Consider the following 14,793-nt stretch of genomic DNA (forward strand, 5'->3'; position numbering starts at 1 on the left):
TGATTCAAAATATTTGTACCCCTACTCTTGACATGAAAGCTGCCGTGCTGGATCAGACCCATCGTCCATCCAATCTGGCATCTTGTTTACACGTGGCCAGCCAGACATTCCCCGAAGTCACAGGGGCCGTCTCCACACTACTCACCTTCATCCGGAACGCTGCAGAATGTCGTGAAAAAAAGCGGAAGATAGCGTCTTCTCGCGCAAGTTTTGCGCGATGTTGCGCAAAACTTGCGCGAGAAGACGCTATCTTCCGCGGGTTTTTTGCGATGTTCCGCAGCGTTCCGGCTGAAGGTGAGTAGTGTGGAAACGGCCAGGGGCCCTTCTTTTACTGCTGATATTCAGAAGTTTATGGCCTCTGAAAATGGAAGTTCTAGCTCTCCTTATGGCTTGTATCATTGGCTGACATAGTCTCCATGAATCCATCTGATTCCTTTTTAAAGCAGCCAACTCAACTAACGGCCTTACTGCATCTTGTAGCAGTGAATTCCACAGGTTAATTACTTTTGGAATGAAGAAGTCGTTTCTTTTGCCTGCTGCCTATCAGCTTCATTGGCTTCTATCCTAAGGCATTTGAAGTGTCTTCAAAAACCTTGTAATAAAACAAAAATACCTTGACACAATAAACATAAGTAAAACAGCAGGTTAAACGTGTGCCAATAAACGGTAAAAGCAATTATAATGTGATTCATGGTAGCAATATAAGGTAAGATTTATTTCAAGCTCTGAAAATTACCTCAGAGCAGAAAGCCTCTTGAAAACATAGCCTCTAAAGATAAAATAAAAATACAAATGGAGAGTCTGAAAAAAAGTTTTTACCAAAGGGCTGAATGAAAATGAAAATGTCTTAGACAAACAAAGGGAGTGGGGATTTGGGAGTGTGCCAGGCAAGCTTCCATGGGGAAGGAATTCCACCGTCTGGGAGCCACAACGGGGGTGGGGGGTGGGGGGGCAGGCATTATTAGGCATTGGCCCTGGTGCAGAATCTTCTATCCCTGCATCTGCTGAGAGGAGTTTAGACAAAATGTCAACAGCAATTTTGAAAGGCCCACTGTAGCTTTTTTGGCAGGTGACGCAAAGAGGAGAATAACTTCACTGGGTGAAGTTGCCAGGGTTGCCAGGTCCAGGTTGGGAAATTCCTGGAGATTTGGGTGGTGGAGGCTGGGAAGGGTGGGGTTTGGGGAGGGGAGGGGCCTCCGTGGGGTATAAGGCCAGGGAGTTCACCCTTCAAAGCAGCCATTTTCTCCAGGGGAACTGATCTCTGTGGCCTGGAGATCAGTTGTGATTCTGGGAGAGCTCCAGCTACCACCTGGAGGCTGGCAACCCTACTTTGATGTGAGGCAGGAAGCACCACTTGCCGCTCAGAGGATGGGCTTCCGCGGGTGGTGGTTGTACAATCACCATTATTAGGACATCACTGGATCTGCAATTGCCATTCAGGGTCAGTACAGGCACCCCATTGGACCAGGGGTTCTGCCAGCCACAGTTTAGGTCCCTGGATTCTAGGTCATTAGTTGCCCCAGACTCCCAGCTTTCATGGGTTGGGGGAAGCAGAGTTATGAGACCAGCTTTGCAGGTCGTACTCTGCCCAATTGCTCAGTGAATAGCAAGCCCCTTTCTCACCTCCCCAGCCAGTGTAGGAAGTTGGAGCCTTCAGCATGACAAGCTTAAGCAAGGCCTGCGGGACCAGACCAATGGCTTTCCTAAACCAGAATGCCAAAAGGAGAGCCATCTTGTGATGGCTCTCTCATAGAAACCTTACTGTTGTCCATAAAGAAAGTGAGAAGAACAGGTCTTAAAATGTGTAGGTGGTCATGCTGATGGATGCTTCCTCTGATCCTTTTTTGTTGTAATTGCCAGGAAAAGAAACAAAGCACCTGGACAGACAACATGACAATTAATGTGCTTAATTTTCATAATTAGTCAACGTTTGCATGATCTGCAAATCAGTCTTCCCAGATTTGGGGAAGTGCAATAAGGCAACAGTTGACTCAGGATCATTTGCCAGTAAAGAGGTGACAGGCTGGTGTTACAACTGCACTGCCAATAAGAAAAACATTGCCACAAACCAAGATGTTAAAAAGTGGGAGGACAACAGGGCGAACACTTGAAGCCAGCAGTGGCTTGGCTATGATGCCATCTGGATTCTCCATTAAACCTTAAGTGAATTAATTATATAATTTCTGGAGGAAAAGTCTAGTGTAACAGTGCCTTGTAAGAGAGCCTCTGTACTGTAGTCTTTGCATGCTAATAATGTAATACTGTATACCCCTTTACTCGGATTCCATTAAATCAACTTCATATAAACAGGTTTCACAACAGGAAAAATTATAACATTTTTAGTGGCATTACTGTCATCTGCTGGTTGCTAGCAAGAATACACATTTTTTTGCCTTTGAAGCTCTCCCAGTAACACAGGCTGCATATTTGTAATGGGTGTAAACAATTATACTATTAGGGATGGTAAGTTAGGACTCAAAAGGAGGAAATATCAGGAACTGGCCTGTCCCATTTGCAAGGGTGGGGGAGTAGTTCTTTCCTTGTCCATCACAGGGGCATGTCAGTCGGATGCCAAGAACTGCACCACAAAACGTTTCCTCACTGCATCTCTAAACTGGTGTAAAATCAATTTATAATGTGTGTGATTTACAAATCTACACCATCCGATGCAGAATTACTCCATCCTGATCCCATTGATTTCGGAGGCTTTGAGCAGAGTAACTCTGCCCAGGATTGTACTATCGAAGCCTCATTATCCTACTATAAGCCGTATTGGCGACAACTCACTTTTTATCCATGTGCAGGCGCATTGCCGATGACTCTGGCCTCCAGGCTGCTGCGAAGCACCTGCTTGCTGCCAGGAGGGGCCCACCGAATCAGTTTTCTAGAGCCCATTATATTTTTTCACACAACTGGCATTGCTGCTAGTCTCATAAAAATTCTCCCCGTCCTCAATGTGTGTGTGTCTGTTATGTGCCATCAAGTCGCCTCCAACCTATAGCAACTCTATGAATGAAAGACCTCCAAAACGTCCTTATCATTAACAGGCTTGCTCAGATCCTACAGACTGGAGGCAGCATCCTGCAAACCCTTCTCAATAAAAGGCAACTGTTCCTTGGGCTCTTTCCTGTGCAGGGTCAGGAGTGGAGGGGAAAGCGAGAGCTTTTAAAATTGGTCCAAGTTTGAACCAGCGTTTCATTTCTTGAATCCATCAGAGGAATGTGAAACACACTGTTGATTAAAACGTACATTTGATTTTAAAGTGTCTTTTCCACATGATGCTTTTCATGGCATGAGTGGCACTTCCCCGCTGTCCCCTGAAGCAATGTGCAATGTTATGTCTCTCTTTTTTAAATGAAAAGGTTTAAACAGGCAGGCCATTCTGGGTGCCTAGAAAAGCAAAGATTTTAAAAAGCCTGCTTAAAGCACGAGGGTGGGGGCAGAGATGAAACCCATGCCAGGAGTCGGGAGAAGCTGGGCATGCCCAGTAGGAGGCAAGCCACACCCAGTCCTGGAGGAAGGTCTGGTGTCTCCCTCCCATGACAATTGCACAAACAGGAGACAGAACTAATTGGGTGCCATTATAATTTAATAAACGATTCCGAATGCATTTCAAGCATCTTTGTCATATGAACAACCACATTATTCTAGCATCACTTGTTGACAATAAATCAGATTCTAGAATACTAATTGTACCCAAACATCCTGCTGCAAATACTAATAAAATAATAGTCGGTGATCCCAGCAAACAGCCCGTGGGTGTCTTGGTGGTTACCTACAGGCTTCCCAACACCCATTTGCTTTTTGAGACTTGGGGATAAAATCTAAAGGGTCTTGAATAGATGGGAGGTGGGGGGGAGGGAAGGAGGAAGAGACTTTTCATTTTACTGCCCACCAGGGGCCTGCCCAGGAAAGGGCTAGGCTGAGAGCCAAGCTACAAGTGACGCCTTACATAGGTTGGACACTTGTCAGCTTCCCTCAAGTTTTGATGCGAAATGTAGGCGTCCTGGTTTTACAGCTTGGCTCTCCATTACAGCTCTACATCTGAGAGCTAAACTACATGAGACGAATTACATGAGGATGCTCAAGTAAATGGAGAGGCAGTGTTAGTCAGGAAGCATAGTCTGAATTTCACCTGTCTCTACAGAGCCAGCAAAGATCACTCCTCACAGGGTTTGTTAATTTCCTCTTTGCTTCCCCAAAGGCTCTGTCAATTATTAACAAATCCTCTGAGAAGCAATCTTTGCCTGCTCTGCTCTGTAGAGAGAGGGGAAATTCAGTCTACGCTTCCCAGCTAACATTGCGTCTCCCTTCACTTGACTATCCTCATGTAATTTGTCTTGTGTAGTTTAGCTCTGATCTGAGGCAGATCCATCACAGCTGATCACTCTTGACTTGGCGACAGACTCGCTTATGCCTCTGAGCTTGGTAACCTCTTCTTAGGATGAAATCCTGCCTTCCTTTGGAAACAGAAACCAAACAGTGTCTCTTCTCCAAACCAAAGAGACCATCTGCACAAAACAGCGTGCTTTTGGCACTGTGTAGGGGAACATTCTCAAAAGACTTGGGGGATATACAAGATTTCCAGAACCGAAGAATGTTGTCGGCAAGGCTTTTTTTCCTGGGAAAAGAGGTGGTGGAACTCAGTGGGTTGCCCTAGGAGAAAATGGTCACATGGCCGGTGGCCCCGCCCCCTGATCTCCAGACAGAGGGGAGTTTAGATTGCCCTCTGTCTGGAGATCAGGGGCGGGGCCACCAGCCATGTGACCATTTTCAAGAGGTGCTGGAACTCCGTTCCACCACGTTCCTGCTGAAAAAAAGCGCTGGTTGCCGGTGTTGTTTCTGACCCAGGGCCAGCCAAGGCTTGTCATTCAGTCCGTCCGGCGGTTGCAGGCCAGATGCGGCTCTCTTGTTTCCTGCTTGAAGCTGGCAGACGGAGCAGCAGTACTTTCCTTTCCAAAAAGATGCCTGGTGGGGAGGCACAAAGTGATTGCCAAAGCCAGAGGCCATTGTTTCTAGAGCAGCTGTGCAAAGCAGGAATTAGTTCCCACCAGAGAGACATCTAGAGAGCCAGTTCCCAGTGTTCCCAGCTCACCCTGGTGATTCTCAAATTGTGAGCCACGTGAAACAGACAGTATACTGTGCAAAAGAAATTAATTGAAGGCTCCAAAGTGGAGATGAGCCAACATTCCTGATTTCTGTAGCTTTTGATATTTTTGTCAGTTCTCAGCTTTCCTCTGTGCATTTTGGAGATTTGCTTATACTATGTACATTTTATGTGTGCGTGCAATGTTTAAATGCGGCATATGTGATTTCTACTCCTCGTGTGTAACACTGATTTAGCAAACTGGCCTGTGAAACCAGGTTTGCTGTTTGGGCAGCAAACCAGTCTGTGAAACCAGGGTTAGAAGTGGATCTGCCACCAGAGTGGTGCATGAGCCATAATTAAGTGCAAGATTTGCTCTGATCAAACCACAGCTAAAGCAGCCTGCCCCATCTCCAGCCTCTCTGCTTTCAAAGTGATAAACGGGTCTCACTAATATCTTCCTCTATACATTGCTCCCCACCCCGACCTACCTTAACAAGCTGTGCCATGATTTTACTGTGTGCTTGGAATCTTAACCAGGGTTAAGTACGTGAACCATGGGCCAAATCCACATTACCCCTTTTTTCCGCGTTTTCCCCGCATTCTCCCCGCAATCCCGAGTCACGGTCACATTACCTCATTAAACAGACGCATTTCATTCGCATTTCTCCCGAATATGTGGTCACAGGTTTTCAACGGGAGTTTCACGGTGGCCGTGAACGGGCCAATGTGCAATTTACGCGTTTTTTTTAAAAACCACCCCCCTTCCTGTCTCTCTGGCCGTTCCTAGAGTTCCTATTGGCTGATTCAACTTGCAAGTGCTCCGTAGTCTGCAAAAGACTATTTTTGACTTCATAGCATTGGATTTATTGATTATGCTGTTTCTGAATCAAATCTGGTTTGAAAAATCATTTTGGGGTGAATCCATCCTCAGAACGGACTCGCGAAACTTCCTTTTTAACTGTTTTTTATTTTTTTATTTTATATTACTGTAATATCGAAATTACAGTGAATCAATCATTCAAAATAAAGAAAACAGTCGCTGCCGAGGGCCGCCCCAGCAGCGGGGCTGGAGGCGCTGGGAAGCCGGCGGGCTCATCGCTCGCCTCCCCTCCCGCCGGGGTCAAGAAGGTGCCCGGCAGACCGAGTCGAAGCCCGGGTGCAGCCAACAGACCGGCAAGCGCGGGGCTCCTCTTCGCTCCTCAGCGCGAGAATGACATCACCGTAGTCTCTGCTGGAGGCTCCCGGCTCAGAGCGGAGAAGGGACTGGCCGAGGCATCCCCGGCTGAGCCGAACGGTGGGGCTTGCGGGGGCTGCCGGAACAGCAAAGGCGGCTGGGCCCGTGGGCTGGCACGTCCGCGGAGGGGGGCTGAAGACAAACAGGGATTTTAAAAACTGCTGCCGAGGGAAGTGGGTGGCGGCGGGCCGGGGATGCCGGCCGAGGAGACAGCCGCGTCCCTCCAAGCCTCTCTCTGCAGTGAGCCAGTGCCACGCTGCCGGGGGGGCGAGGATGCGCTGCGCGGCGCGCTCTCCACTGCGGGCGCTCCGGCTCAGGCACTCGCCACGCAGAGGCCCGGCCCGCGGGGCGCAGGGGTGCCTGCCCCTGCGAGGTCGCCCATCAGCGCGGTGGTCCGCGGGAGGGGAGGGGGCGCAGCCTTCCCCCCTTGGGGTAAACGGTCCTCTGGCCGCCAAGCCGGCTTGACTCCGCAGGCGCTGCCGCTCCAGTCTTGGAGAGGGGGGAAGGGGGAGCGGACGGCTGGGTGGCGTCTCGGCGCGCTCCACTCGCACAGACATGCAACCCGCACCTTTCAAACCAGCCTTTGTACGGCCCCTCTTCATCCAAAGCGACTGACCGGCCTGAACCCGCCCAAAGCTTGGCTTTGTGAAACTTCAGTAAAATTCAAGCACTGAACTGTCCTGCATAGGAAATGCCCACGAAAGCTTCCCACATGCTTCAGAATTTCCAAAAAAGAAACGGAAGAGCCATCAGTGCTGTCAGTGGGGGAAAGAGAGGCATCATTATCTTCAATGATGTTTCTTTATAACACAAGATCGAAATAATGGAAAAGTGCGCTCAAAAATTTTTTTAAAAAATGGGCGGGGAAAAAAGGTCCCACCCAAAAAAGCAGTTTTCGAGTGGCCGTGTGACCGGAGGGACGCGCGAGAAAGGCGGATTGGAAGCAGGGATGTGAACAAAGAGGAAAAAATCACGGATTGGAGGCAAACGGAAGATATCCGATAAACATGCGGGTAATGGGTGAATGTGGATTCGACCATGGTTGACACTAACCATACTTCAACCTTATGGCTTTAGTCTCCATGTGAATGAATGTGGGCTACTTATGCAAACTCTCAGCCTCAGACCTCTGTCCGCAATCAGGGATAGCATGAGGTATTCGTAGGCTACAGAATGCCTGTTGCAGAATATCTCCTACTTAGCCCAAAGCCTTGTGTGAAGGCACAGCTGCCACCTGGTGGACAAAATAGGGACTTGCTTCTTTTTGTTTTAGAATTTGATTTATGACAGCTCGACAGTGCCTAAAAACCCATCCCTAAATTCTGGTGAGCTTGCTGTAGTTAGTCAGTGGCAAGGGGGCAAATACTTTGCACATGCTCGGAGGACCTCTTTTGATTGCTGTTCCTTGGGATCAGCAAGGTTACGTTAGTTCTGTGGCTAAGCATCTCCTGTTAATCTCTGCACTCTCTCCCTTCCGTGAAATATTCACTGTCTCTGTCTCTTTGCAGCATTTCCAGCAAGGAGTTGTCAGAGCTGATTGAGAAGCTACAGAAAAATGCTGATCAGGTGGAGAGGAATATTGTGGAAGCAGACACTAAAATGCAAAATGTGAGTTGCGTCCTTCAGCACCCTGCTCAATTCTTAAATCAATTGTCCCTTTTTGCTTGGTCATTTAAATTTGCATTATCATCCGGGCTGGTTCCAGGTATTTTGTCACACACACGCCCCCCAGCATACCTTGATTCCTCTTGTGCTGCTTCCACAAAATACGTGGAGGGTGGGGTTTTTGATCTCGCCACCAATACATGGAGGGTGGCATTTTATAACTTTCCCTCACACCCTCCATCGGTGAGCTCAGCACTTGTGCTAGTGCTGACGCAAGCAGTCATCGGGGTGGCCTGGCCAGAGAACCAGACCTGATTGTAATTAAATATGTATATCTGTATTAGTCTCCTTGTGGAATCAATTAATCAAATGGAAATGGAAAACTATACATGTTCAGATAATAAAGCAATGAAACATCTAAATGGTACTGAAGACATGTGCCGGAAGACATGTGCCGAAACCTGAACAACACACAACCTGAATTGTACTGGTGAACCATTGAGCTTCTTGAAAGAAGGGCAGGATAAAAAAGGAAGAGAGAGATACACACAGAGAGAGAAACATAGAGCAGAACTAAAGGTAAAGGTAGTCTCCTGTGCAAGCACCGAGTCGTTACTGACCCATGGGGGGATGTCGCATCATGTTTTCTTGGCAGACTTTTTTTATGGGGTGGTTTGCCATTGTCTTCCCTAAGAGCAGAACTACACGAGACGAATTAAACGTGTAGAGCACATGATTGCACTTACACGTGTTCCCCCCATTACTTTTATTGATTGATTGATTTGATTTGATTTATACCCTGACCTCCCCACAAATGGGCTCAGGGCAACTAACAACATTCATAAAACACAATGAATTAATCACAAAAACATAAAATCAATAATAATCTTTAAAAAGTCATTAAAATAGTCCAGGCGCAGGCTTTTATTTATATCCTACATCTTAAAGCAGATGGGGAAGGGCATTTCTAATGGGGTGGGGGCAGAAAACCCTTTCCAGCATCATGGCCTTGACCCACAGTGGCCCTTCTTTTCAACTACAACACGTATACTGGGGTCCAAATAGAGATCCCCTGCATCTTATGAGGTTTGGGCCCTCAAATTCAACCCCTGGCAATTTCTAAAGGATTAGAATGATAGAAAAAGTTATTTAAAAGTATTTATAGCCTGCTTATCCCTAAAAGGCTCAATATAAACCTGCTGCCTGGTTTTGTTGCTGTAAAGGTACATCAGCCTGGACCTGATTCAACAGGCATGTCTTTTGTCTTGGCACGATTAGAGCTTGACTTTACACCAAAAAGATGCAAGATCTACATTCAAAACAAATGAACCAGATTGTGTGCGCATTTCCATTACCAAGTTTTCAGAGTGTGCATTCTTTCAGGATACACATTAGGGAATGAATAGAAAAAGGGAAGTGAAGTAAAGCTGATATGCAGTGAAGGTTAGGGAACAGTTAGCCATGCTCCAAAACTAGGAGCATGCTGGCTACAGAAAGACTTAGGCACTCCACCATATCTGTGTGAACTTTCCTGTTCACTTGCACACTTCAGCCATTGGAGTGCTCCCCCCCCCCCCCCGGTGTCCACGTTTCATGGAACTTGGAGGACCTTTAGAGGACAGCCAGGTGTATGTCCTCTGTAAATATAGTAGATTTCTTTTGCAAAATGCCACCCCCACCCCCCTGGATAGCCCCCATCGTTTCCCCCAAAGGGAATAATGGAGGTTGTAGGTGGCTGGAAGCACCTTCTTGGGGGGCCATAAAATGTCCCCCCAAAGTCCAACCATGAAACTTGTGGGGTCATTAGAGGACAGTTAGGAGTAGGTCCCCAGCAAATTTGGTAAAATGCGGTCCAAAAATGGCTCCCGTAGGCCCCCAGAAAGCCCTGAATCACATTTCCCATTGGAAACGATGAACAAATTTTACCGAATTTGCTCTGTATTGCTAAGAAAGATTTGAGCATGTGCAAAGAGAAGGTGCGTCATGGGATACCTTCCTTCATCGCTCCCCCTGCTGATCAAAATTGGCACTCTGCACCGGCAACTGCAGCTACACGAGTGACAGGACACGTGCTGAGCATGGGGAAAAGCTCAGGGGCCATTGGAGCACACATACTTCAAAACTTGTGTTTAAACTCGCATAAGTCGTCTCTTGTAGTTTGGCCCATAGTCGCAGTAGCAGGGGAGATGAGAGAAGTGGGTCATGCCCAACAAACCCTGCTGCTGATGCCAACTGTAGGTTCTGGACGCAGGACCAGCGAAAGGGAGAAGGCGCCTGTATGGTTTGGTCCCCCTCCTTCATCTGCCCTCTTCCGCTTCCTTGTTACTCCTGCAGGACCTGCACAAGCTTAAGGCTGGCCAGCCCGCTCAGTTTCAGGAGTATACCTCAGACAAGCTGACAGAATCCGATAAACTCCTCTACGTCCTGGACGGGGATGCTGCTGTTGCACGACATATGAAACACCCGCAGGGAGAAATGATCACGGAAGAGTGAGTATGGGGAAAGAGCCAATTGCGCCGTGCATTGATAGTTCATCAGCATCCCTCTTTCTTTGCCTAGAGGGACCTAGATTAGTTTGTGTCGGGGGGATGCCCAAATATGTCTTCTGTAATTTGATGTGTTAGTCTGTTGCTGCAAAACCAGCAAGAGTGATGCGATGGCTTAAAGACTTACAGTTACTCCAGTCTATGCCCATTGAAGTCAATGGGCTTAGATTGGATTTAACTCTGCTTAGAACTTCACTGTTAATCTAACATAAGCTTTTGTGGAACAAGCAGGGCCAGATCTAGGGTTTCCCGTGCCCGGGTCAACGCAAGCCCTGCAATTCCCTGTGCGCGCACAAAGCGCGCACACTCGTGGCACTGCATGATGATATCACTTTCATGATGTCATCACGCGGGGCCCCCTGGGAAAAGCATGCCGCCCCACTGCCACTGGAGGGAAGGGAGCGCGCGGCAAGCCAGCCGCCCCGGAACACAGCGCGCCGCAGAGCTGGCAGCGGCCGCATGGGCAGCTGAGTGGAGGGCTGGAAGGCTGCCCGCGCCATTCCCCTTCCCTGCAGGTGAATGGCGTGGCGGCCTTCCAACCCTCCACTCAGCTGCCCATGGGGCCGCCACCAGCTCCGCGGCATGCTATGTTCCAGGGCGGCCAGCTTGCCGCCCCCTCTTTGGTGGTGCTGGGGGCAGGGTAGCCCCACTTCTCCCCCTCGATCTGGCCCTGGAAACAAGAGCCCGGCTCGATCAGTGCATGAAGGGTTACCCTCAGTTACCAGAAACATACACATGCACTGGAGAGAAAAGGAGCAGGCAGGGCCGTATAGCCACAGAATGTGGTCCCCTCTTACCCTGGACTGCCTGCGTTTTGTGGCCTTTTGACCCTGCCGTTTATAAACCCCCCCCTTTATAACCTCACATGTCAATATCTGTCTACCAAAGAGCCACTACATGCACCTGAATGTCGTGGCTCCATCGCCACAGACTCTTGTTTATTCTTGATGCAGGTCAGTGTCATATTCAGACTGTCATAACACGATGAATTATTAACCCATGTAACTCATGGCCACAAGATATGATGACAGCCAGTTGTATTAAGCAGCTTGGCAGGGAAAGACGAGGCAAAGTCATGGAGCAGCTGGAAAAACACTACCTGGAACCATTCTGTCACTAGTCGGATCATTGCTCTAATCTCGCATAACAGCTTATAACATGAATGGTGCAGCCTGAAGCAGAGTCACAGCCGGTGTGGTGTGGTGGGGTGAGAATGTCAGAATGGACTCTGGGGGACCCACACAGGAGCACCCAGTTTACTATGGGAGCTTGCTAGTGATCTTGGGCCAGTCACACACTTTCCGCCTGCCCAGCCTCAGAGGGTTGTTGTGAGAATTAAAATGGAAGAGAGGATGATGGGTTTGGGGAGGAAGGTGGGGTATAAATAACTATATGTCCATTGAAGTCAACGGATTTAGAAGAGTAACTCTGCTTAGGATCCAGAGGAGTTAGCCGTGTTAGTCAGTATTCGCAAAATAGTAAAGAGTCCAGTAGCACCTTTAAGACTAACCAAATTTACTGTAGCATAAGCTTTTGAGAACCACAGTTCTCTTTGTCAGATGCATCTAATGAAGAGAGCTGTGGTTCTCAAAAGCTTATGCTGCAATAAAGTTAGTCTTAAAGGTGCTACTGGACTCTTTACCATTTTGCTTAGGAGGGCACTCTGAAAGCTTTATGGTGGTTTTACACAAGTTATGTTGTTCTTATTGGGGGAGGTTGTATCATTTAGAATTTAGAGGGAAAGAAGAATGCCAGGGGAGTAGGAGGTAGGGGGCATCGCAGCAGGAAGGGGGATTCTTTCGCACTCTTTGCTCCTTGGACAACCTCTGAATTGTTCTGCTGCCCTCAGCATCCGGCAGCTGAAGGAGAGGGTGGCCAACCTGCGTGTGAAACATGACCAGATCTACAACTTCACTCCGCAGGAGATAGAACCGCAGGTCGATTGGTCTGCCGTGATCGAAGAGAAGCAGGTAAAGCAACATCAGCTCAAGGAAAGTGGGAACGATCCGTTCTTCTGGGACGGTCCCACAAGTAGATGGGGGAGGCCAGATAACACAGCATGAGGTAGCGTTCTCCCTGAAAGCAGAAAACCAGCACAGTAGGGAAAGGACAAACCTAAAATCTTTATCCCTGTGATACTAGCTTTCTACTTTTTTAAAAAAACGGGCTAGGCTTCAAAAATGTATCCCCACCCACAATCTAAAGTGATTCACTCCGCTACATCTTTTCATTCCTCTGCATAGACAGATCTTTGGGTCAGGCTGTGAGAAGTGCTCTCTCTCTCTGTTTCCATGTGCCCCTAGCAGCCATTTTGAAGGGAAATGGTCCCTCGGTACTACATGCCTGCAACAAAAAAGGGGGAAAGCCTTCCTCTCCCCACTCCAGGATGCAGCTGCTCTCTGATGGTGCTGAAAAGCTCGTACAGGGTCAGTTTTTGTGAATGAAAACACAGCAACCCCCTTGCGAGGTGTCAGCGCTGTTAAGCAGCTGGTATCATGCCAGGGCTGGGGGTGAGGAAAAGGGCTGCCACTCTCTTCCTGCTGCTTTGTTCCCCTTCCAGTTGCCTCGTCAGCTTTCAGCCTCAGATCCCACTTCCTCCCTGGCTGCTGGCTGGAGGCACATCCAGCTTTGGCTTTGCACTTCAGAGGGGCTGCCAACTTTGCAGTTCCCTTCAGCAGAGGCTGTCGTGATGGCAGAGTGGTCAGCACAGCTTTAATCAGGGGACATGTACCACTACGAAGTACCTGCGGCTCTTGGGCATGCGGGACTTCGGCTGAGAGGGGAGAACATTATGAGTACCAGGGCTTTTTTTCAGCAGGAACGCGGGGGGAAAGGCATTCCGGAACCTCTTGAAAATGGTCACATGGCTGGTGGCCCCGCCCCCTGGTCTCCAGACAGAGGGGAGTTGAGATTGCCCTCTAAACTCCCCTCTGTCTGGAGATCAGGGGGCGGGGCCACCAGCCATGTGACCATTTTCTCCAAGGGCAACCCGCTGAGTTCCACCCCCTCTTTTCCCAGAAAAAAAGCCCTGATGAGTACCATCTCCTCTTTTTTTTTTAGGGGAAAAAACTCCAGCTCGCATGTCCTCTGCACAGCCTCGGCTGGCAACCATCTTCCCATTTGCAGTCAAGCTGAATTCACACCTAGGGTTGCTGCTGCTCTTTAAAAATCCAACCTTGCTTCTCTGTCTTTTCACAAAAGCCTGGCACATGCAAAGAGTGTGGTTGAAACTTTCCACTGGCATGGCAGCAAGAGTTTTGTCTGCTTGATTTCTGTGTACCAGGCAAAAGCACAAGGCCAGCGTGAGAAAGGTGGAAATCTCTAGAGCAGACTATCTGTTATTTGGCTGTCAAAAGCAGTTGCACAGAGGTCTAATTTGGACCAAGTCAACACCCTTGAGGAATAAGAAAAGAAGGTGGCTGTATGTCTCATGCAGTGAAAAGTTTTTCTCAGCTGTTGGCGGGGTGGGGGGTGGGGGGGAGGTTAGAAAGAGCCATGCTAACCATCTTTCTTTTGCTGCCAGGAAAAATTGCTCAGCCAGGGCTTTGGAACTGATTTGCCATCTGTCAACAGCCAGGTAGAAGAACACAACATATTCCACAATGAAGTGATGGCGATTGGACCACACATCAGCAAGGGGGGAGATAAGGTACCTTTCGGGGCGAGGAGTGAATGGGTCCAATGAGTTCAGGTCAAGCTGCACCATACCTGGAATGAGCCTGCCCCAAATCGTTGCCCTCCACTGGCATCAAAGGCAAACACACCTTTGCGATGTCCCAAATTCACACAATACCCTTTGTTCTGCATCAGACCAAAATAATATGACAGCAGGTGCGCCTTCAAGTTCTTTTTTGATTTTATTTTTTGGGTTGGGGTGGCTTTTGCTTTCAGATTTTGCGGTGGACATACACAAGCTGCCCCCAATTTCTTTATAAACCTTTGCTGGGCTTGCTGCAGAAAATCTGTTGCAAGAACAGACGGACATCCCTGTGCCTTCAAAGCACAGTCTGGTAACCCTGGCTGGGGAGGGGAGGAGGGAGTGTCCTCCAGACTTCTTGGGTTGGCTCCATAATATCGGCTACCATCAAGTTTTAAAGTACAGAATGTGAAGCTACACGGAGTTTTTGTTGTGCTGGTAAGTAATGCTCATGCTCCTCTCTTTGTTTCCAGGAATATATGAGCGGGCTGCAGATGAAATATCAGAAGTTACTGGTAAGATTTTGTCGGGGTCCCTGGCTCCAGGATGCGTGGCGGATATAAACTGTGGTTTGTATCTGCCGCTGTGTATCGCTTACCAGGAAAGCTAGGTTCTTCGCCTA

The 14,793-nt window shown here is 48.5% G+C and overlaps 1 protein-coding gene across 1 annotated transcript in view; it reads left to right on the top strand.

Annotated features, from left to right (window-relative positions):
- Positions 1-14,793, top strand: part of PPL (periplakin) — a 61,635-nt gene that overhangs the window by 27,250 nt on the left and 19,592 nt on the right. The window contains exons 2-6 of the mRNA XM_054995618.1: positions 7,832-7,931; positions 10,263-10,417; positions 12,324-12,444; positions 13,998-14,123; positions 14,645-14,686. Of these exons, the coding sequence (XP_054851593.1) occupies positions 7,832-7,931; positions 10,263-10,417; positions 12,324-12,444; positions 13,998-14,123; positions 14,645-14,686 (544 nt within the window). The remainder of the gene's footprint in view (positions 1-7,831; positions 7,932-10,262; positions 10,418-12,323; positions 12,445-13,997; positions 14,124-14,644; positions 14,687-14,793) is intronic.

Source organism: Eublepharis macularius, chromosome 12 (genome assembly GCF_028583425.1).
Source record: "Eublepharis macularius isolate TG4126 chromosome 12, MPM_Emac_v1.0, whole genome shotgun sequence".
Taxonomy (NCBI): domain Eukaryota; kingdom Metazoa; phylum Chordata; class Lepidosauria; order Squamata; family Eublepharidae; genus Eublepharis; species Eublepharis macularius.